The sequence below is a fragment of the Pleurodeles waltl genome, chromosome 4_1 (genome assembly GCF_031143425.1).
Source record: "Pleurodeles waltl isolate 20211129_DDA chromosome 4_1, aPleWal1.hap1.20221129, whole genome shotgun sequence".
Classification (NCBI taxonomy): domain Eukaryota; kingdom Metazoa; phylum Chordata; class Amphibia; order Caudata; family Salamandridae; genus Pleurodeles; species Pleurodeles waltl.
The window spans coordinates 109,046,344-109,070,184 of NC_090442.1; the positions used below are offsets into that span (position 1 = coordinate 109,046,344).

General features: G+C 43.8%; 1 protein-coding gene across 1 annotated transcript in view; it reads left to right on the top strand.

Annotated features, from left to right (window-relative positions):
* The window catches only part of LOC138287431 (glycine N-acyltransferase-like), a 112,895-nt gene that overhangs the window by 12,690 nt on the left and 76,364 nt on the right, over positions 1–23,841 (top strand). The window contains exons 2-3 of the mRNA XM_069227854.1: positions 9,368–9,474; positions 12,835–12,942. Of these exons, the coding sequence (XP_069083955.1) occupies positions 9,394–9,474; positions 12,835–12,942 (189 nt within the window). The 5' untranslated portion in view covers positions 9,368–9,393. The remainder of the gene's footprint in view (positions 1–9,367; positions 9,475–12,834; positions 12,943–23,841) is intronic.

The window sequence follows — 23,841 nt, forward strand, 5'->3', positions numbered from 1 at the left end:
TATATAAACAGGGTCTCTGACCCCACCAACCTAGACACTTCTGGACCTACACCTGCACCCTGTCAAGAGGAACTACCTGGCTGCCCAAAGGACTTATCTGGACTGCTTTGCTGAGGACTGCTGCTCTGCTGGCCTCTGACTCTGCTGAGAAGGACTCTGACGTCCCCAAAATTGCTCTCCAAGGGCTTGGATTGAGCTTGCCTCCTGTTTCTGGGGTTTTGGGGACTGCAAAAACCTCTTCTGCTAGCATTTTGCTAGCACACCGACTTCAGTGACTTCGGATTGACTTCAGTGATGCCAGAGATGCCGCAGCCTGCTCCCACTCCATGGACCTCGCTGGTCCGATGTCGCTCCGACTCTGCTGACGTCACCCAGGGCCATCGCAGCACTGTGAAGTTGACACATCACGTTCTTGCGGACCGGAACCAGCGACCCATCTCGGTCACAAGGAATCAACCCATTGCGGATGATGTGCCACATCTCTCCCTGCATCTGGACGGAGTCGATGCCACACCTCTGCCTGCTTCGCAGCACGGAAATGACTCCTCTCTCCTCGGATGTTGTATGGGACTGACGCCACACCAACTCCACCGATGCCTCTTTCCTTTCCTACTCCGTGCAATGTCATTGTTCTTCGTTTTCCAAAGGTACTGTACCTGGGGGTCCTTGCGACTCCGTAACCGTAAACGGTGCTGTCAGAGTGTTTGGAACAACTCCGTCAACAACACCGTGATAGCCCCAGTTGGAGCTATTGTGTTTCTAGGCACCTTCGTTGGATTTAACCTTTACAAATTCATAACTCTGCTTGTATACATTGGATTTTCATTGTTCTGACCTTATTTTAGTCAGATACATTTTATCTATTTTTTTAAACCTGTGTGGTGTATTTTTGTGGTGTTTTCACTGTGTTACTGTATGATTTATATCACAAATACTTTACACATTGCCTTCTAAGTTAAGCCTGACTACTGTGAATGTACATTTTGCAATGTGGCGTTTTAGGACTTGGTAAATCAGTCACATCACGAAATGGAGCCCTAGTCACAAAGCAGTCACTGTGCAGTTGTAGTCCGGCTTCATTGCAACTGAATAGGCAGCTAGATACATGAAAAATCAATGCAGAGCACGGGCCAAAATGCCATAGGCATGACTAAAGAAAAAAAAGTATGTTGTGATCTCCAATATCAAATGCTGACGAAAGGTCAATAGGTCTGAAGATAGAAGATGGTTTATTAGGACTGGACGTTGATATGGGAAAGCCTGGTTTCATTTGAGTTAAGGAAAGCAGAATCCAGACTCTAAGAGGTGAGATGGTTAGGAGCAAAAAGACCTGTAGTAAGTCACTTAAAAAGTAGGTATTTCAGTATCTTAGTCAAACAACTCTGTATGAATTCCGGAAGATAATGGGAGAGGATGGACCGTCAGTGGATGTTTCTAGCACTGTATAATTCTATCATTTAGCAACTATTTGTGTTGTAGATGGGTTTATGTATTATTGAGTTAGTATGAAAATGTTGTGGACTCAACTCTTTTGATGTACCTCTTCAAGGACATAGGACTCCTACAAGTGAAACCAAGCCACACACAGACCCTTTATCGTACAAAACACAAAGGGTAGACCTGACGCCAACCCACACAGTGCTTAATTTGAGTCGGTGGTTTCCTGTGCAGGCACCGGCACTTATTTTTGAGGGCCGGCACTTATTTTTCTGCTCAAGCATTTACTGCAAGCAAAAGACACATATAGGAGAGACGGAGGAAGAGAAAAAATAAAAAGCACCACACAAAGAGAACGCAGAAAGCTTCAAGAGTAAGCTGAAGGGGCCGGTAATAGCTGTAAATGGATTAAAGAGGCCTGAGATGGCTTTGGGATTACGCTGCCTCACTATTCTGTGCTATCACATTTAATTGTAGCAGCCGCATGTTTCAGAGGTGAGCTTTTGGCACAGCACATTTTTATTTACAAATTAAGCACTGAACCCACACCCATGAAACAACAACATTAATTGTGGGAAAGTGCAATTATGAACTAAAAGATTTAATACCAACAGTCGGGACAGAGAATGTTTCAAACCAAGGTGTAGCAGGAAATGTATTTTATGTTAAAAGATTTTCATGACGTCTATTGTCTTTCCTGCTTGACACAAAGCCATCCCCATTTCTTAATGAGGGGTCTTAACTCTGACATTATTTCACCTGTGATAGTTGTGTTGTACCGTCCTCAGACTCACCCTACCCCTCTTTCCTTCAGCCAAGGCTTGACTGCTTATCCATGTCCACCAGGAGATTCAGGGGACCAACCTTCAGTTGCAGAATTGGGAGCATATATAAGGCCTTGAAAAATCATAAAACTGTTACTAGACCTGCAGGTCAAGTAACTTGAATAATGTACTCGACCTATCTGTAATGTACTTGACCCATAAACGGGTCTCAAATTGTGTGATCCTAGCAAATACTTTACAGAGCCACCTTTTTCTTCATTCTCACGGATGATTGTACCCTCAAATATGTAAACTCAGCATTTTTGAGCTACAGAAAAAGCTCTTTTGTTTGTTTAAGTCGACTAAAGTTTGCTACATGTATGACAAGAATCTAGCCCACATATAGGGAGACACATGACCCCTGACTTGCTTTTAGTTTACTAATAGCATTGCCATCAGGGCAGGAGTGTTTCTCAGTTTGTTAAAACACTCACCTTTAAAAAATATATTACTAAACCATGATATGGTAGCATACTGTCATCTACACACAGTAAATTTTCAAGAAATGTCCACAAATCTTTCCATTAACTTACAGCTTTACTGATAAAACTATACAGTGTATTAACAATCTGTAAAAATTAGGTTTCAGAAAACATCCTTTGCACATCAGCACGCAAAGTATTCTGATTTGTTTTCATCCTATTAAAATGTTTTTTCATCAAACAGAAATAAAAGAATGGCCTTTATCAACTATTTATACATATTATGAAATGTTTGTACAGTTGACTTAGGCAGTTAAATGTTGTGTGTTAGGAAACACCTAAAACCCTGTAGCTTATTTCACACTCTAAACAGCTGGTCAGACAGTTCACCTTACAAAATCCTGGAACTATGCAGTGAGAAGTAAAATTAATTGTAAGACAAACTGACTTTTGACCTCTATCTGTGAACACAGAGCAAATGTGACAAGAACAAGCTTTAATGGCATCTTTTATTGCCCCTCCACTTTCTGACTGAACAGAGCACCTGTTCATTGTCAACTCGCCAGAAGGGGCAATTAAGTTCAAAAAATTTCTCGACCTCATAAAATATGACTCGCCATAGCGAGTGGTCGAGTAGATTGTTCAAGCCCTGTATTTATCAAAGTTTTGTGTTGCCCTTGCTCCATGCAAGGTAACTCAAGGGCGATGCAAAACCTAGATGAGAATGACCAAGCCACACAAGGCCACCTTGTGTAGCCCTTCTTTGCTTGGTAAATCTGGAGTAACGCAAGACAGCACACAACCCTGCCTTGCATTAATCTGCCCGAGGGACCTATGAGCCACCCATGGATTTGGGCACATTCTCAGATTTACAATGAGCGGTAGACATGGGAATGCGTCAAAATGATACGCCTTCTGAGGGGGAGGGGGTAACAGGGATCATATATTTTCTGTACTTGCTATTCCTCTTTCTACATGTCCGGCAGCTAATAGAGAAAGAAGAAAAAGCCTCAAGGAAAGTGTCCCTTCTAGCACAAAACCAATCCTGCCTGCAACACAGGCACCCTTGTACCATGGTACAGGGTTGCCTGCGTAGGCACTAGGCAGCCAAAAGTGTGGCAGCTCAAGGAGAGAGGAGGAATGAGCTACAGCTTGAAAGATATGGCACACTCCTGCTTCTCCTATGTCATGCATTGCAGCAAGGCAAAATAATAATAAATATGACCCTGAGTAACCAGACCTCTGGATGGTATGGGCCTCAAACATTTTTACTGTTAGTATTTGATGATGTCTACAACTGAGAGCCTTGGAGGAAGGAAACCTGACAGCCGTACATTACAAAAAAGGTTGCTAACAGTTTGAAACATGTAATACATTGTTGAGATAGGACAGTGCACACTGAAAACAACTGATTGCAAAATGGATTACTTAATTGAGAGATCATAGGACAAACATGTGGTTCACACAGGAAAAATAAAAAAAAATAAAAAACATGCACCCACTTCTGAGACTTGGCCAGTTTGATGACATGTACTTCTTTAACCTGCTGCATCAAAAGAACAAGCCTGATAGGTTACGCCTATGTGAGGGCTATTGGCTTTGTCAAGCACTGGCCATATCATTATTTTCTTTACTTTTAGTCAGGTTGCACAGAAACCCATGCTACTGTGCTACATGTGTAGAAAACATTGACAAATACAATAGACCTCCCATAAGCGAAACATATTTGCTGTGCCAATGCTTGTTTGCAGCTTTGTTGGTTGCCCTGCTTCAGAAAAGCATGAGTATTAAAGCTGAGGGCCAGATTACTTTTTTTGGCAGATCTCCTGATCTGACATATCCATCAGCTGATTGCTCAATGCTTGCTCGATTATCTTTGTGTAATCTTCATTTTGTCTGAAGTCTGTTTCCAAAAATATCTGCAGCAATTAGTTAACCATCAATAAAGAAATGGCATGAGCTCTAACCCCTCCCTTTCCAGCATCAAAGAAGCAAGGTAGAGATGCAGAGCACAGCGAACGAATTAGGGTTTTACAGGGAAGAGTCACCTACTGGAGCGTTTGTATTGGGTACATACCTCGGATCCTGTCTTTTCATACGTGGACATGCAGTCTTGACATTTTTTTTTTTTGCCAGCTAAAAAATCTGTCTACTACCTTCCCCAGTGATGGAGTATTTGCCCAATACCTTTATCACAGGTGAACCATTTGGTAGTTTCTCTGATGATTTTGGTAAAACCTGATCTGTCTTTTCAGTGCCACTCAGTGATTGAAAAGAGTTTGTATCTTGCAAACCACAAGAGGAAACAATAACATCAGTGGAATCATTGTGTATCAGATTATCACAAGTGGACCGGCAAAAACTATTTTTCAGTCTCCAGACACAAAGTACTGGCATTTGCAATTTCACTGTTAAGAAAAGACCGATTTTATCTATGGGTGTCAGAGAGACACAGCTCAAGATGGCTAAAAGTCGGTGTGGTTCCCAGAGGTGGCCCCTCCACTAAGCAGAGGAGCGTCGCCCCACTCAATTGTGGGGAAAGGAAAAATAAAAATGATAATAAAGCGGTGTTGTTATCATTTTATTTTTCCTGGTAGTAAGGGGCGGGGATGGGTTGGAGGGAGGTGGTCTGTAGGAGGGGTTTTGCAGCACAAAGTGCGCATTATCTGTTTGGCTGGCTGTGGTGGGCCAGCCAAACAGACATGCGCACTTTGTATGTTCTCTACATGGCTGTATTGCACAGCGGAGTATAGAACACACCCAGGCTCCTACTTTCAATCGAAGCTGCTAAGTAGGCCATTCATACCAATCACAACACTGCTGCCATGCTGGTGATTGGCTGGGAGCCTGTGTGCAGCTGGGAAGAGAACGAGGAGGGAGGGGAGAAGAACGCGTATCCCCCGAAGGTATGCATTTTTTAAAACTTTTTTAATTTATTTTTTCACCCCGCCCTCCCCACTACCCCCATTGAGTGGCAGGCACCATTGGTGGTTCCAAATGAAAGAAACCACAATACTTTAAAGTCCTTATCAATTCCAACTGACCTAACACGGGTGGTACACGGGGAGGCTAAAACAGACATTTGTGCTGCTCTGTGATTATGGGGCCAGATGGACAGAGGACAGAGAACACAGCTGGAGCTGAGAGGCCTACGGTGTGGCAGAAAGAAGACAAAGCACTCAAACACACTGGAGCCACCTAGGCTCATTTAGGCACAAGCAGCTCGAAATCAACAGCAGAGGTGACTGCCAAGGGGAAAATTACCCATTGGCCACTCTGAACAGAGGGGCCTTGGGGATGCAAGTAGAACTGACCCTGAGAATAGCATGTGAGTCTGAGTGAGCGGGGTGCCTCAAAACCCGCTGGAGGGGCAATGAGGTAGCTGGAGAGGATGTGCATGCCTAGTGGGTGGATAACATGGGCCAGGGACTAATCTGCCTAGCCGGCTAGCCTGCCTTCTAATAAAATAAGATGCCACGCACGGGAGCTGCAGGGCAGGAGGGTTATAGCAGCAGAAACAACAGACTACGGAAGGGTGGTGGGAATCCAACACAAAGGAGTTGAGGGGGAGGGGAGGGAGCAACAACAGACAGTGGGAGGAGAGTGGGGGGAAAAGGGAGGGAGCACCAAAAAGAGACAGTGGGATGGGGACAAGGAATAGCAACATGAGGGCACAGAAGATACACCACAGAGGCCTGCACTCTTTGATAGTACATGTCCAAAAATCTAAAAACAAGTACTGGCAGAAGCCTGCGGCCAGTGGAAGAGAGGATCCTGACCATAGACAGGAAGCTGTACTAGGTCCATGCTCCAAGCCAGAGACAGTGCTGATGCCCCAGAGAAAGCAGGAGACACTGACCAGTCAGAAGCAAGGAAATAAGTGTGACGTGAAAGCCAGTCAGTGGTAAGTAATGGCAAATAATGGGCAGGATCTAAGCCTGTTTTAAGCTTTATTTTTTTGGTTGCAAGGGATTTCATAAGTACAGCCCAAGCGCTGTTCAGGCAAAATCAAAAGAATAGATGTTATGTTCCCGGTGGAAAATTCCATTTTTGAAGAGTGATGCTGTGAAAGCTGAATTAATTACTACTGAAATTTTGCATTGATTAATTGTTAAGGATTACATGAGTTAGGTTAACATAGAAACTAGAGTGTCTTGCAAAATGTGCCCACTTGAGTAGCCACCATAATGCATACAACACTAATACAGAAATTCGTACTTAAGGTTTGAATAATGTGCACGTGGAGAATACAATAAATTAGTGCATCACAATAACGTATTAATTAATATTATGTATTTGTGTAAGAATATATGAGCATTGATTAACTGTGGGAGGTTTGGGCCTAAGTCGACTGAGCCTCATGTTAAGTTGCATGGCCTCAATAAATGTTTGTAAATGTTTTGTGAAAGCAGAGATTTCATATTTTGCATTGTTCACATGGAGTTGACCAAGTGATTTCTCATGAGAACTGCTTGTTGAAATGTCCTGCACTAGAAGTTGCTACTTTGTAATTCTGATGTGTGAGAAGAAGACGTTCCCAGACCTGGAAAATGGCAGCACTAACTACAGCTAGAATTGCATCTAAAAAGTTATCTGACCAAGCTGACGATGGGAATGGGAGAAGAGGAGCCAATCATCGACGTGAGAAAGACTGTTTAGTTATACTGTACTTTAGATTTCAAAGCTATTGGTCATACTGGGAACGTATGATTTCAGCGTGAGAAAATGCTTTATGGACTTTAGTATATCCAGACTACACTTTGCAGAAGGGAGAGAATCGCTTTTTCATTCTAGTCCAGTTCAGGTCCATTCTCTGTCTTTTGTCAGTCAGTGCAATAGTTCTAGCCCATTCTACCCTATTCTCAACCCCTTTAACAGTACTGTCAGAGGAGCTGAGCAGTTCCTGATGTTCCTTTCCGTCATAACCATCATTTTAGAGTAATTGTGTTAATGTGGATTCCTTAGCTTGATGACCTTTAAGTTGGTTCAGTTCACTTAGAGCCCAACCGTGGCCATTTACTTTTACTGTCCCATTGCTGACCAGACGGATGTCCAACTGATGAAGAGAAATTGCAGTTTGCTGATTCACTGGGGAGAGGTATAACAAAATGCTGTTGCTTTTGCTATAGATTACTGTTGTTTTCTTTTGGGCACCAACCGCTATTTTGATAGAGCTCTAGTTTGATGTTTTCTAAATTAACTTTTTACTAAATTACTTTTGCATCAAGTCCAAACATGCCATTTGAATTGGAGGGTTAGTTAGAGTGTCACATGCTTACAAATGTCATTAACTAGGAATTGATTATGTTCACCTGTTGAATTTAGATGTATGCTATCTCTGTGGTTCAGTTATTGATGCTACTAATTTGTACTGTAACTCTTGAAGGTTTAATCATTGATGCGTTAGTTTAATTGAGATTCTTTTGACGCTTTGGTTAGCCTGCATTGTTTGTATATGCTTATCATTTGGTTTTGAGACAAATCTACGTGTAATTACCATTGTTAATATAGGGAAATAAACTTTCTAACTTTACTAAAAGGTGTGTTTATTCATGGGCGCATGGGTCATGGTGCGTAATGTTTATTGACTACAAAATGTTAATGATGTTAAGTTGAATATGTTGCTGTATTGTTGATTGAAGTTATGATCTATGGTGGAACCCTCCCGTAGTAAAATGTCCATCGGACCTCTAACTTGTCCCCTCATAAATAAATTACTAAAGACCAAATCAGGCAAGATGCAATCACAATGCCTCAATAACTCTTTTTCACAGTGAATCACAAAGCTTAGAATTCCACATACTCAGTAGAGTCTTTCAACAAAGGTGTCCTTGCAATGACACATAGTTTATGTCTAGAGTTTGATAGCTCTAAAGTGTAAATTATTTTGAATCCAATATTCACTGCTGAGATGGGTAACATTTAATTTCAAAGATTAGAGGTGTTGGGCTGGGCAGGCACGTTCATGAGAGCTAACCAGCAGAGCTAGAGGAGAATGTGTCACTCTACATATTTTTTCCACAACACACATTACCAAAGCAGAAAGTCCACTACAATGCTGCAAAGATAGAAGAGGGAAGTGTAGAGTTACTTTAGGGACCACTACCATAGATAAACCAAGTCTGTTCTTTTTAAATCCATATGTGAAACAATGAAAAGACAGAAAAAGAAAAAGATCCAAACCGTGTCTGTCTTCCAATGAGCCTTGTGGACAGCTACTACCTCTTCTTCTAACTCAAATCTTGATCTTTATACCCACAATTCCTCCCTGAATTCATCCATAGACACATTTGTTTTTCCTCTCACTAGAAAAGCATGGAAGAACTTGCCACAAGATTCCTGTGTGCCAAAAGACAGTGGAGACTCATGAGAAGGCTCCCACAAACATGTTGAGCTCCTACACCAGAGAGACAGGACGCTGAATTATAGGTCTGTAAAATGGCTGCCTCGCAGGCTGGCTATAGTGACACCACCATGCTATTTCCCAATTTTGAAACCACTGAAAATTAACTTGTACTGTATCATTTTGGATTAAAGAAGACTGGTCACAATAGGAGGAAAATATTCACTTTTAGAAAACAAATGTGATGGAAACCCATATATTGCATTGAACGTAGAGTAAGAGGGTCCGAATCTCACAAATTTACCTTGGCCTGTAGTGATCTGTCTAATCTTTTTTTTCAGAAGCCTTCATTCTGCTGCATTGATTCATGATGCTGGCTTTAGAGAGCTCCGAGGATCGAAGGAAGCTAGAGGAGCTTCTGGCCCAGAGTGTCCCTGAGTCTATTAGGGTAAGAAAATAAAGGATTCCTTTTTAATTTCAGCCTAACCATTTAACCAGTACTAAACAGTCAGGTAAACCACCAGCTAAGAACAATGAGACCATGACGAAGACTGCAGCAAGAAGGAAACAATATAGGCTGAGGTGGTGACATGGGAAAGATATCAGGTGAAAGAAGATGTGTCCAAGAGAAATTCTGCAAGTTGAAGCAGGGCAATAGAGACAGGAAGAAGCTACAGGAGTGTCAGGAATAGGTGAAGGCAAAGCTTGAAGAAGTGACAGAGGCAAAAGAGAAGGCATGGATGTCTATACACTAAAATGCAATGGGTTAGCATGAGTGACTTCTGTGACATTTTGACCTCTGATGTGAAGATTAGGTTGTTCGCTTGCACTGTTTCCAATGCATGTTTGGGTTTTCAGCAGCACATTTGTTGTGATACTGCACACTGTTGCAGCCTGCACCTGGTGCACATATTTTAATATTTAAATGTGTAATATTTCAGTTTGCAATATGACGCAGCATGGGATAATGTCCCTCATCCATAATACAACTACTGGCGCCATATCACACTATGTGCCCCAGGGTGCAATGGGCATGTGCACCAGCTTGCTGCACCCATGGGTACTTTGATATTACAGAAGGGGCTGCAGATGCTCATCACACCGTTTATGCATGTGCATTTGCACAATTTCAAGGGGCATTCCTTCATTGGCATGTGGGCATGGATACATGCAAACAAGGGAACACTTTGCACCTGTGCTATACACAAGAACAGAGGCAAAGTCACTATCAGGAGGTGCCCTAGATGTGTGTCACACAGTGGTGGGACACATTCAGTGCGTCCCTGCGGGTGCCCATCTGAAGGGAAGAAAGTGGGTCTCAGGGACACCCCAGGCAGCTCCGTTGAGGCAGATGCAGTCACTCACGGAAGCCACCTGTAAGGGAATCTCCGTTATCCTATAAATACAGGCTGCATTTCCAACTGTACAATGAAAGGCGGACCAGTGACGTTATATAGCAAGTCCATCTTTCACTAATGCACTGTTCTGAGTGCAGGTGCAAGTTCACAATTTTACTGGGGTAGTGCATTTGTTGTGATAATGTGCAATGTCCCACTCTGCTCCCAGTGAACAGAATTACGATAGCATGTGCATATTTATCATCAGTTTAGATATCCAGTTCCTCTTTAGGGTGGTCATCCCCCAACGTTTTGCCTGCCTCCTTCCACTTTTCTGACACTGTTTTGCTGGTGTTAGGACTCGGCACACTTTACCACTGCTAACCAGTGCTAAAGTGCATATGCTCTCTCCCTTAAACATAGTAACATTGGTTCATCCCCAATTGGTATATTTGATTTAATTATAAGTCCCTAGTAAAGTGCACTACATGTGCCCAGTGCCTGTTAATTTAATGCTACTAGTGGGCATGCAGCACTGATTGTGTCACCCACCTAAGTAGCCCCTTAACCATGTATCAGGCCTGCCATTGCAAGGCCTGGGTGGGGTGTGCAGTTTCACTGCCACTTCAACTTGGCATTTAAAAGTACGTGCCAAGCCTAAAACTCCCCTTTTTCTACATATACGTCACCCCTAAGGTAGGCCCTAGGTAACCCATAGGGCAGGGTGCTATGTAGGTAAAAGGCAGGATATGTACACATGTCTTTTATATGTCCTGGTAGTGAAAAAGTCCTAAACTCGTTTTCCACTACTGTGAGGCCTGCTCCTTTCATAGACTAGCATTAGGTTGCCCTCATATACTTTTTGAGTGGTAGATTCTGATCTGGAAGAGGTAACCAGGCCATCTTTAGTATGACCAGAATGGTATTAGAATATCCTGCTTATTGGCGAGGTTGGATTTTATATTACTGTTACAGAAATGCTACATTTTGAAAGTAAGCATTTCTCTGCACTTAAAAACCATCTGTGCCTTACAGCCCGTCTCCAATCAACATCTGGGCTGGGCTGGTTGACAGCTCCCTTGTGCATTTCACCCAGACAACCACAACACAGGACACTCAGTAACATCTGTACTCATGCATATTTAATGGGTCTTCTTGGGCTGGAAGGGTTGAGGGCCTGACACTTACATTTCAAAGGTTATTGGCCTGCTATCACACAATGGACTGCCAAACCCCCTACTGCGACCCTGGCAGACAGGCCTTCCCTGAAAGGGGAACTTGTGCATTTCAAAACCACTCTTTGAAGTCTCCCCCACTTCAAAGGCATTTTCGGGTATATAAACTGGTTCTCTGACTCCACCAACTGAGACACTTCCGGATATACGCCTGCAACCTGTCAAAGGACTCATCTGGACTGCTTTGCTGAGAAGGACTGCTGCCCTGCTGTTGCCCTGCTGGCCTCTGACTTTGCTGAGAAGGTCTCTGCCTTCCTCATAAGTGCTCTCCAAAGGCTTGGATTGAGCTTGCCTCCTGTTTTGAAGTCTCAGGTCCAACAAAGACTTCACCAGTAGCTTTTTGCTAGTTTCCGACTTCAGCGACGCCAGAATAACTTCAGCGATGCCAACAACGCCTCTGCCTGTTCCTGCTCCGTGGACCTCACTGCACGCGACGACTGTGGCCTGCAATGCAAGTCTGACATTAATGCGACTCCGCTGACGTCACTCAGGATCCTCGTGACAGACACATCACGGGTTGGCGGAGCGGAACCAGCGATCCCACGGTTTACAAAAATAGACGCATGGAGGATGCCGCTGCATCATCTTCCCCGGCATCCAGATGGAACTGACGCCTAACCTCCACCTGCCTCGCAGTGCAGAACCAATGCCTCATCTCCTCGGACTCCGCAAGGGACTGATGCCGCACTGACTCTAGTGCCTCTTTCTGACTCCGTGTGACGTCTTTGTTCTTCGTTTTCCAAAGGTACTGTACCTGGGGGTCCATGTGACCCAGTGACCTCCGGTGGTGTCAAATTGTTGGGAAAGACTCCGTCAACAACACCGTTATAGCCCCAGTTGGAGTGTTTCTAGGTGCTTTAGTTGGATTTAATCTTTAAAAATTCATAACTCTGCTTGTGTATATTGTAGTTTCATCATTATGAAATATTATCTAGTATTCTAAACCTGTGTGGTATATTTTTGTAGTGTTTGCACTGTGTTACTGTATGATTTATCTCACAAATACTTTACACATTGGCTTCTAAGTTAAGCCTGACTGCTTAGTGCCAACCTACCAAAGAGTGGGCACAGAATAGTTTGGATTGTGTGTGACTTACCCTGACTACGATTGTGGTCCCTATTTGGACAAGGATGTATACCTCTGCCAACTAGGAACCCCATTTCTAACACTACATTGTCTACAAGATAAACTCCAGGCACAACCAGTTGTATTTACCTCTTGTCTCTTAATCCCAGGTGTATGGCTCAGTTTTCTACATCAATCGTGGAAATCCTCTAAATATGGAGGTTCTAGTGGATTCCTGGCCTGACTTTAAAACTGTGATTTGCAAGAAACGGACAGTGGTGAGTAAAACGATCTTGTTATGATCATGACCGTCCAGTGTCTATTTGTGTTTTAAACAATGATTTTATATCTATAGGAACTCTCACAGTTGTAGAGCCTGCCATAAGTTAGTCAAGAGTTTGAAACTGTTGCTATTTGGTAGGAAATAATATATACCACTATCATACAGCTTTCTGATAGGTCATGTGGAATGTGTTTGGGAGTCTTCTTTACAACACAAATAGGAAAAAACATTGTCATAATTCCTACATTTTATATCTTATAACACTGTTGTCAGTCTCAATATAGCGCCCTAGGTTATTGGCTGTGAATGATTGTTTCTATTCAGAATTTGTCCCAGACATGTGGCTTAGAGAGTCCCAGCCTGGTGCGAATTTGGAGAGTGTAATCACAGCAGCGTATCTTAGGGAGTGGCAATGGCATAACAAAACTTGAGGAGGACCCCCTGCAAAGTATGTGGAGGGCCCCTCCCTCGGACTCAGTCAAGAGCTCCCAGGCCAGGGTACTGTGCTGAGGTGACCTCCTGGATTTCAGGGCCCCTCGCACCACAGAGGCCTATGTTATGCCTCCTCACCCATGCTCACAAAGCACTGCACAACACCGGACCAGAATACCTCAACAGACGAGACGACTCTCCTTCTACACCCCGACCCGGCATCTCCGGCCCACCAACCTCGCCATCGCAACCGTCCCACGTGTCCGCAGAACTACAATCAGCGGTAGATCATTCTCGCACCTTACCGCCAAAATGTGGAACACTCTTCCCACCCACCTGTGCCAGACCAAAGACCTCCTTACCTTCAGGAAACATCTCAAGACCTGGTTGTTTGAGTAGGAGCAGCACCACCCCCGTTTCTCCCCCCTCCCCTCCTCAGCGCCTTGAGACCCTCACTGGAGAGTAGTGCGCTTTACAAATTCCTGATTGATTGACTGGAGAGAGCCTTGAGAGTGCAGCACTCCTGGCCCCTCCCCTGCTCACACAGTCTTCGGCATCGCTTCATACTAAGGGAACATGGAGGCAAGCGTAGCCAGAGACATTTGGACCCAACTGGACTACTGGGTATCTCTCATGTCTCCTGGTGTGATATTGACCACTGAAGTTCTCATCAACATGCATACTCAGGTGCAAAAGTGATAATAATTGTATCATCCTGAGCCATCTAATAGAATTTAATTAAATAAATAGCATTCTAAGTAAGTATGTCCATAGTTACTTTCACCAAATATTTTAATGTGCATGGGTAGGGGGACACCCTCCCTAATTTCCTACCTACTTCCATCAGCATTATCCACTTTCCACCCCATCTCCTTGTTCCTTGTCTCATTAGATTACTAACTTTCATGCTTACTATCCACCCTTTCTTTGTACAGGCTTTTTCAGCCACTGACTCTTGATAAAAGCACATGTGCCAGATTTTTCTTTAAGTTGCATATTTGCAGAAAAAACTGCAACAGCCCCCTCCACCCCACCTTCTGTCTCTTTATCAACTTACATAAATACTCAGCACTCTATTGTACCTGACACAGAATTGAAATCTCCTTTTTGTATATATGCTGGTCACCCACCATCCTTTCAGTCATGCAGTTGATACTCACAATGGCCTATTGTAGACCACTTATCATGAATGTTATAGGAAACTATGTGAAGTATAAACTTTGCATATATACAGGAAACACCACCCCCCAAGACTGAATCACATTAACTGAAGAGGGGTAGGGTGGGAAGGGTGATTAATAGTAGAACATCCCATCACCATACTAACACTTCATGCATTGATTTGTGCCCTGCTTCTTCTAAGAAATGAGGAGGAGTGATCCTTATTTGAAAATACCTACAGTGTACTGTCCTAAAGATCTGGCATGACCCATTGGGTGATAAGTATTTGCTGAGCTGAACCCTTTAGAGTCTAAGCTAATCATTGTTTAAATCACCTGGAATGTTATTGCTTCCACACCAGAAATAAGAAAAGGTCTAAAATGGAACAGATGAATATTAATATACTTTTCACAGAACTGGCCGAATATGCTCTGTCTAACATAGCAAAATTATGAGCAAGGCAAAAAATGGCACCAAGCTCAAACATAGAGAAGCAAAAATCTCCATATAAGGTGTATAAGAACATGTTTTTAACGCATCCATTTACCTCCACAAATCAATTGACACCCTACTTCTAAGAACAGTACCATTCTGCCCAGCCTTGCTCCAAGCAGCAACAAAATTCCTCAAGGGAGTTCAATTCTTTGAAGGCCGGGCACTGCTGGAGGGCAACATCACAAGTGAAGAGATTGAGGGAGTGATCTTGGAACTCTCTTATGGAAATGCAATGGGAGATGAGGGTTTACCAGAACAGCTCCATAGGATTTACCCAGTTTTGTGTGAGATATTCAAAGATGAAGATTCCACAGGATGTCTCTGAAGAGAATGTAATAAAACAGTTGTCAGTCTCTTTCCAAACCAGGCAGAGACCCACAGCAACATAATATTTACAGACCCACCACAGTGATAAATGCAGATTTCAGGATCCTAGCTGAAGTACTCTAAAAAAGCCTGAAATTATGCCAAGGCTAATTCATAACAGTCAGCTAGGCTTTGTACCCATACTTCAAAGGACTCCTATCTCAAGTACTGCAAGACTTGAAGGACAATCCCCAAGTTGCCATTGTGGTCTTGATTCATGCATTGTATAGGGTTTACTTTTTCACATATTAGAAAGAGCAAAAATTGTCCTACAACCCTGAAAGATTGTGGCAAATTTCAGTCTGGTACCATTCCCATACTGTTCCCATATTCAGGGGATGAAATAGGGGTGCCCGCTTGTTCAAAGTGGGGTCTTTGGTTGGCAGTCAGGTTACCCCCTTTCCAAGCAAGGGCCCTCACTCCAGTCAGGGCAAAGGAAAATCACACTCAGTTAACTCCCGCTCACCCCCTTGGTAGCTTGGCAGGAGCAGGCAGGCTTAACTTCAGAAGTAATGTGTAAAGTATTTATACAAACACCCACAGTAATACAGTGAAAACACTACAAAATGGACACCGCACCAGTTTAGAAAAATAGGTAACATTTATCCAAATCAAACAAGACCAAAACAACAAAAATCCAACATACACGAGTCAAGATATGAATTTTCAAAGGAGTAAGAGTCTTAGGGCCAGATGTACAAAGCGTTTTGCATGGCGCAAACTGCGAAATTCGCAGTTTGCGCCATGCAAAATGCGCATCGCGATGCACATTCCCATTTTGCGAGTCGGTACCGACTCGCAAAATGGGAATGCGACTTGCAAATAGGAAGGGGTGTTCCCTTCCTATTTGCGATTCGCACTGCGATGCAGAATTGCTTTGTGACCGCGAACGCGAAAAACTGCTCTGAAAAAATGAAACCAAATGGTTTAATTTTTTATTTTGTATTGCAACTCATTTTCCTTTAAGGAAAACGGGCTGCAATACAAAAAAAAATAACTGCCTTATTAAAAAAGCAGTCACAGACATAGAGGTCTGCTGTCTCCAGCAGGTCACCATCCCTGTGAGTGCAGGGAATTGCAAGGGGGTCGCAAATTGCGACCCACCTCATTAATATTAATGAGGTGGGTCTTTGCGACCCCCTTGCGATTTGCAGATGGTGTCATGGACATCATTCTGCATATGATTTTGCAAATCGCAAATTGCGAGTCGCTCTGACTCGCAATTTACGAGTCGCAAAATTATATATACCTACATCTGGCCCTTAATCCTCAGAAAACAGTGAGAATGCTGTTGTTACACAAAGTACCTGGTTAGTGTCAAAAATAAAGCCGCACCGGCGAGCATGCATCGGAAAAGGGTAGCGATGGATCGGTTCCTTACTCGCAAGTGAGGCTGTGTGTCGTTTCCTTCTCTGTTCGGGTCGGCGATGCATAATTTTTCTCCCTCGCAAGAGAGCGATGCGTTGATTTCTGGATGAGGTACGTTGGACCCGCCAGTCGGGCTGACTTTGACGCCCGGGGATGATGTGACAAAAATCTGGTCGCTGCGTTGGGTTTGCATCGTTATCAGACTCCATAAGCGGGTGTTGCGTGGCATTTCTCCAGCCACGATGCATCGGTCTCCCAGCTGCGATGCAGGTGGCGCATTGATTTCAGCCTTGAAGCCGTCGGAGCATTGTTTATCAGCTGCGTTGCAGTAGGTGCATCCAAACGTTCCCTGCACGGCGTTCTGTGCGTGTATTTTCACTTCTTGTCTGCCAACTTTCCCTTTCAAGGGCCCAGGGACTGGATAGGTCACCACTTGGCAGGGCAGGAGTCTCAGCAGAGAGTCTAGGTGCTGGCAGGCGAAGTGTTTGATGGCCCTGAGACTTCATCAACAGGAGGCAAGCTCAGTTCAAGCCCTTGGAGATTCTTCTCAAACAGGAATGCACAACAAAGTCCAGTTTTTGTCCCCTTTAACAGGCAGCAGCAGCAACTGCAGGATAGCCCAACAATGCACAGTCACAGGCAGGGGCAGCACTTCTCCTCAGCATTCCAGCTCTTCTCCTTGGCAGAGGTTCCTCTTGATTCCAGAAGTGATCTAATTTTCAGGGGTTTTGTGTCCACTACATAAACCCCTTTCTGTCTTTGAATAGGCAAACTTCAAAGGTAAATCTCTCTTGTTTGCAAGATCCTGCCTTGCCCAGGCCAGGCCCCAGACACACACCAGGGGGCTGGAGACTGCATTGTGTGAGGGCAGGCACAGCCCTTTCAGGTGTGAGTGACCACTCCTACCCTCCCTCCCAGCACAGATGGCTACTCATGATATACAGGCTACACCCCAGCTCCCTTTTTGTCAGCCCAACTGTCAAACTGACCCATACAGGAAATCTACAAACAGGCAGAGTCCCAGAATGGTTTAAGCAAGAAAATGCCTACTTTCTAAAAGTGGCATTTTCAAACCCAGTCTAAAAACAACATTTACCAAAAGATGTATTGGAAAATTGTGAGTTCAGAGACCCTAAACTCCGCATTTTATCTGCTCCCAAAGGTAATCTGCAGTTTAATAATATTTAAAGGCAGCCCCCATGTTAACCTTTGAGAGAGAGATAGGTCTTGCAGAGTGAAAACCAAATTTGGCAATATTTCACTGTTAGGACATATAAAACACATTAGTATATGTCCTATCTTAAACATACACTGCACCCTGACCATGGAGCTACCTAGGACCTACCGTAGGGGTGACTTACATGTATGAAAAGGGAAAGATTAGGCCTGGCAACTGGGTACACTTGCCAAGTCGAATTGGCAGTTTAAAACTGAAAACACAGACACTGCAGTGGCAGGTCTGAGCCATGTTTACATGGCTACTCAAGTTGGTGGCACAACAAGTGCTAAAGGCCCTCTAGTATCATTTGATTTACAGACCCTGGGCATCTCCAGTGCACTGTACTAGGGACTTACTAGCAAATCAGATATGCCAGTCATGGAAAGCCAATTACACATGCATTTTACATAGGAGCACTTTAGCATTGGATAGCAGGAGTAAAGTGCCCAGAGTATCAAAAACAGCAATAACAGAGTCCAACACACATCAACAACCTGGGAAGCAGAGGCAAAAAGTTAGGGGAGGCCACGCCAAGGATGCCAAGTCTAACACCGCTCCTGCTTCTTCTCTTCCTACTTACATTTGAATCTCACAGTGGAACCTCTGGCAGGAGCTACTAAACGCTTGCAGTGATTGACACCTCAGGCCAGTCCAGACTGATGTTATATAAAAAGGATATCCTGCTAACCTTCAGAGGACCAGAAACAACCCTCCTTAACTTGACGGCTGCAACAGAATTTTCCTCTTTTTCTAGTTATAAAATTAATTAGGACCACTCATCAGAGGCTAGGGTAGGTTGACAATGGACAGGCTGAGATTCAGGTGACAGCTGTCATCAGTGAAATATTTTGGTGTTGTATTAAAAAAGGGAACCAGGAGCCTTTTGCATGTCTTAATTTCTGCCCGTTAAGAAATGCAAAACAGCCTTTTCCTGTGTACAAAGGCCTTTATGGAATCACAAAGTGTGATTTCTACCCTGTAGAAATCACATTTTGCGATTCCCTAAATAGGAAATCACAAATAGGGATTTCCCATTTGTGATTTCTTGGCACATGTACAAAGCATTTCCTAAATGCAAAATTAGCATGTTGGATATGCAATTGCCATCAACTTCAAGTCGATAGTAACGATGTGTAATTTAAAAAAAGCACCCGAAAATGCTTTTTAAAGTGCAATATAGCACACACATGCCCCTTGGGCATATGTGTGCTCTACACGTGCACCACTATTTTTGGGCTGTATTTTGGGGGTCCTTCTGCCCATAGCCATCCTTTGGTTTTGCATTTCCCAATAGGAAGTAGCTATTTGGGAAATGCAAAACCAGCCTATTGTCAAAATTGGCATGGGATTCCTTATTTGCGTTGTAGGAATCGCTATTAGGAAATCAGTATCTTGGTACATAGCGTTTTGTATTTGCTATGCATTTTCTATGAAGTCGCTATTTAGGAAATGCAAAATTGCATCTATGCACATCTGACCCAAAGTAACATGATAATAGACATTTTACAACTCCTAATAAACAACACTGATAATGACTTTGCACAATGGTCCTCCTTACCATCATCACTCAGGGGGAAAGCGCAGGTGTTTAAATGGTGTTTGGCTCTAAATGTAATTAATTACTGGGAATGTTATTGCTCCCTATCCCTAGCAAGGTGCTGAGATTGATGACTGAAAAGATTTGGAGATTCGTATGGGTAGTAAGAAGACCAAGAATCCAGCCATCCAAGTAACATGCAGCCACTACCTCTGGAAGTCTACAGCGCATATATAAGAAAAGTGGCGCATCATGTCATGATGAGCCACTTTTCTTGTGCCCCATTGTGGCCCCTAATGCCACCAAGTCTGGATTTCGGTGACAAGATTGGGAAAATAAGAGTAGACACACATTAGATAAGTTTCTTCAGAGCAACACTCTAAAATCCCTTGAGGCCATTAGATAGGAATTTAATTTACCGTCTTCACAGGGCTGGTGATAGCGGCAGCTAGTTCACTGCATCTAGAGTAGATTCTGAAAGGGACAGATTGAACTCCAAGACTCTCCTATCCTCTCAAATCTAACAAATGGGGAAATGTCAGGCCTTGGCAACACACTGATCTCCATCTTACATTCTCAAATGCTAAAGCAAGAAACTAGACACATATGGCCGACACTCTTGCAGCTGAAATGTGCACCGGAAGAATGGACGTCCCTACTGAACACACATGGCAGATACTGATAGAACCACACCTCAAATACACATATGTACTTCACAAATGGTACTAGTCACCAGCCAAATTTTACAGAGCAAGATTATCTATTTATAACCTCTTCTGGGGTGAAAATAACAGGAGGCTGATCTAGTCTTGACCAGAGGGTAGGTCGCTCCCCCTGCCGCTGCAGCTCCACCAGCCCAGGCTCCTGACACCTCCCAGCAAGACCCGCTAAAAAACAAGTAAGTACTCCCCCCGCCCAGCCCCTCGCCCAGCCCCGCGCTACTCACCTCTCTTCTCCTGTACCTCTGTCTTCTGCCTTCCGCTCTCTCCTCCTACCTCTCTCCGCACCTCTGCTGTCCTCCTTCCCTTCGCTCTCTGCTCCTCTTCTTCAGCCCTCTTGCTGCGTGTTCTGCTCTTCCTCAGCCCCGCTCCTCTTCCTCACCGCGTTCTCTTCCTGCTTCTTTCTTCATCTTTGATCTTCTTCTGTGTTCTTCTCTGTGTTCCTTCGCCTGTGTTCTCCTTTCTCTTCTCCTCTGCACCCCGACCTGCGTGTCCTTTCCTCTTTCTTCATCTGTGTACTTCATCTGTGCTCTTCTTTCTTCCCTGCACCCCGTCCTGCGTGTTCTCTCTTCTTCTTTGTCCTTCTTCTGTGTTCTTCATCTGAGTTCTTCATCTGTGTTTCTTCTCTCTCCTCTGCACACCGTCCTGCGTGTTCTCTCTTCTTCTGTGTTCTTCATCTGTGTACTTCATCTGTGTTTCTTCTTTCTCCTCTGCACCGCGACCTGCGTGTGCTTTCTTCTTTCTTCATCTGTGTTGTTCTTTCTTCCCTGCACCCCGTCCTGCGTGTTCTCTCTTCTTCTTTGTCCTTCTTCTGTGTTCTTCATCTGTGTTCTTCATCTGTGTTTCTTCTCTCTCCTCTGCACCCCGTCCTGCGTGTTCTCTCTTCTTCTTTGTCCTTCTTCTGTGTTCTTCATCTGTGTTCTTCGTATCCTCTGCTTCTCAGGTCTCTCCTCTTTTACCTGACTCCTCTTCCTTGACTCTTCTCTCCTCCTCTTCTTTACCCTTCTTCTTGGCTCTTCTCTCTTCTGTTCTTCTGTTCTTGACTCCTCTCTCCTCTTCTTCTTTACACTTCTTCTTGGCTCTCCTCTTCTTCTGTTCATGACTCTTCTCTCTTCTGTTCTTCTGTTCTTGACTCTTCTCTCCTCTGTTCTTCTGTTCCTGACTCTTCTCTCTGAGGAAACAAATTACCTGAGGAAATCTACCTGCTGGTGCCATGGACTTAGCTTAGTGGCAGACCATCCAGACCTTGGGATGTGAGGGATTCATATAATCTCAAGGGGGTACCCTGTGTCGCTCTAGGCTTCTTTCTGTGTAATAGCATCTCCGCACTCTGAAACCCATGCCTGCCATGTAGAGCTAAGTTCCCACTCAGTTGAGCTGGGGCAGTTCCGTGCAGCACATTGCTTCTGTCTCCTTGGTGTATTGGTTACAATGATGGCAATAACGCTGATCCCTCCAAAAGAGGAATATTGCTTTTCACACCTTTGCAATGTGGTTTGTTGCACAGAGGTTCACGTAGAATTGTAATTTATATGCTTTCTGCATGGCACTCCATACTTGAATTGATACAGCTGATCTAAGTTGCTTATAGGCTGAGGGAGGACATTTAGGCTACACATGAATCAGTAGGAAAGTGAAAAGATGTAGGTAATATTTCTATAGCACAAAAGTAGCTGAAAGGCAGCAGAGCACAGTACAGAGTCAAAAACAAGAATAAAGTAAAAAGTTCATAAGAAAGGTAGCTGTTTTGTGGTCTGTTAATGCATTGTGTTGTAGTGATCTTTAAAGAGGTGCACCTTCAACTCTTCTCTATTTAGAGCAGCACTGAGGCGGTCCTGATAGATACAAGGATGCTGTTCTAGGTCTTTGGAGCATTAATGTAAAAGAACCCCCGGAGGAGGGTTGATGAGACCACATCCCTTCAGGCCCTGGATGGGATGTGCTGCGGAGTGTGGGGTGCATATGGGTGGCACGATGGACTCTGGAAGGCTTTCAGTGGGATGTTACCACAGCCCAGATGACACATTAGGAGGACTTGAAAAGCAGATCAGAAGTTGCTTTCCAAAAGAAACAATTTAGCTTTCTTTAGCAGATGCACCTGGTAACAGGCCACCTTTCGTATTTTGATCATGTGTTCCATGAAGTTGAGTTTAGTATCCAGGGTTAATTAAAGTGATTTTGCACTCAGTGAAAGTTTGGGATCAAAGACATCAAGCTTCATGTCATTGAGCCCAGTTTGTATTGTTTATTAGTAGCTCGTTGGGTTAAACGTCAGGAAGTTGATTATCAATGGCACATTGGTGAATGTTGATGCTCTTATCTGTGAGTAGAGCATTAAGCGGCTCCATGTAGAGGTTGAAGGTTACAATGAACATTATGGAACTATCTGGCACTGCACATGTAATAGAGATTGTTTGGAATTAAAGATCTAGTAGAATCAAAATATGCATGGCTTGAAGAAGGGTGGTGTGATTTGCCTTGTGTTTTTCCCTTTTACTGGGAGTCACGTAAGGTTAATAAATGTCTGAATTATGGCACACTCATTAGATCTCTCTTGGCCCCCAATGCTCTTGGTTACAAACAATTAGCCTCACAAAGTAGAGAGAACAACCAGGGATCTCACATACCCTCCCATGGGCTTTAACACAGGTAGGACATGTATGGGTATAAGCAATCAGACCACCTACCAGAGATTCATGATATTTGGAAATGTGGTCCACACTGTTCGCTCCTGGCATCAGTACACATACAAAGCCTAATTTCTACAGTTCTTTATTATACAATACTCTTGTGCAGTATACTGGCAGAAGCACAGGCAAACCTTACAAAATTAAGGACTGTGAAAATATCAAATATGGTACATGCAGCATAACAGGAGTCCTGCCTCAAGGATTTGCTAAAGGGATAAATGTATTCCAAGCATTATATATCTTTCACAGGCTGAGAACAGATCTTAGGTTGGGAGCCCACGGATTTTAATCTAGTGTACCCTCATATTAGGGTAACGTCGTTCCTCTCTTCCAAGTATCTAAAAATATAGGCACTCTGTGCCACCGGAGCATCATTATTTTTTTTTATGCTCTGGTGGCGCAGTGTGCAAGTCCATATTTACAAGGCCACTCAAGGCTGCCTTGGATGGCTTTTCATGGCCTTGTAAATATAGACCCCTTTCACGCATAACACTGCATGAAAGGGGCGTTCCATGAGTATTGCCTGGGGCGTTCCCACGCAGCACCCATGGAACCTGAAGGAATCTGATGAATTCCCAGATTTGGGAATGCGTCAAATTCTTATGCCACTCAGGGGTGGCTTAAGAATGATGCAAAGGGGGTGAAATATCTTTAATTCTCCCCGTTTTTTCCACTTTCTATGTGTGCTGCATTCCGCAGCACACAAAGTTAAAAACACCTCTTCTGAGTGTTTTTGTGCAGAAAGGTGTCCCTTCCTGCACAAAAACAATCATCCCCACAAAGCAGGCAGGCATCCGTGCACCATGGTGCAAGGGTGCCTGCATTGGCGCTAGGCAGCAATTTGTGTGCCAGCACAGGGGGAGAGGACATAAATGTGTCATATCTTGTAGATACGGTGCATTTGTGC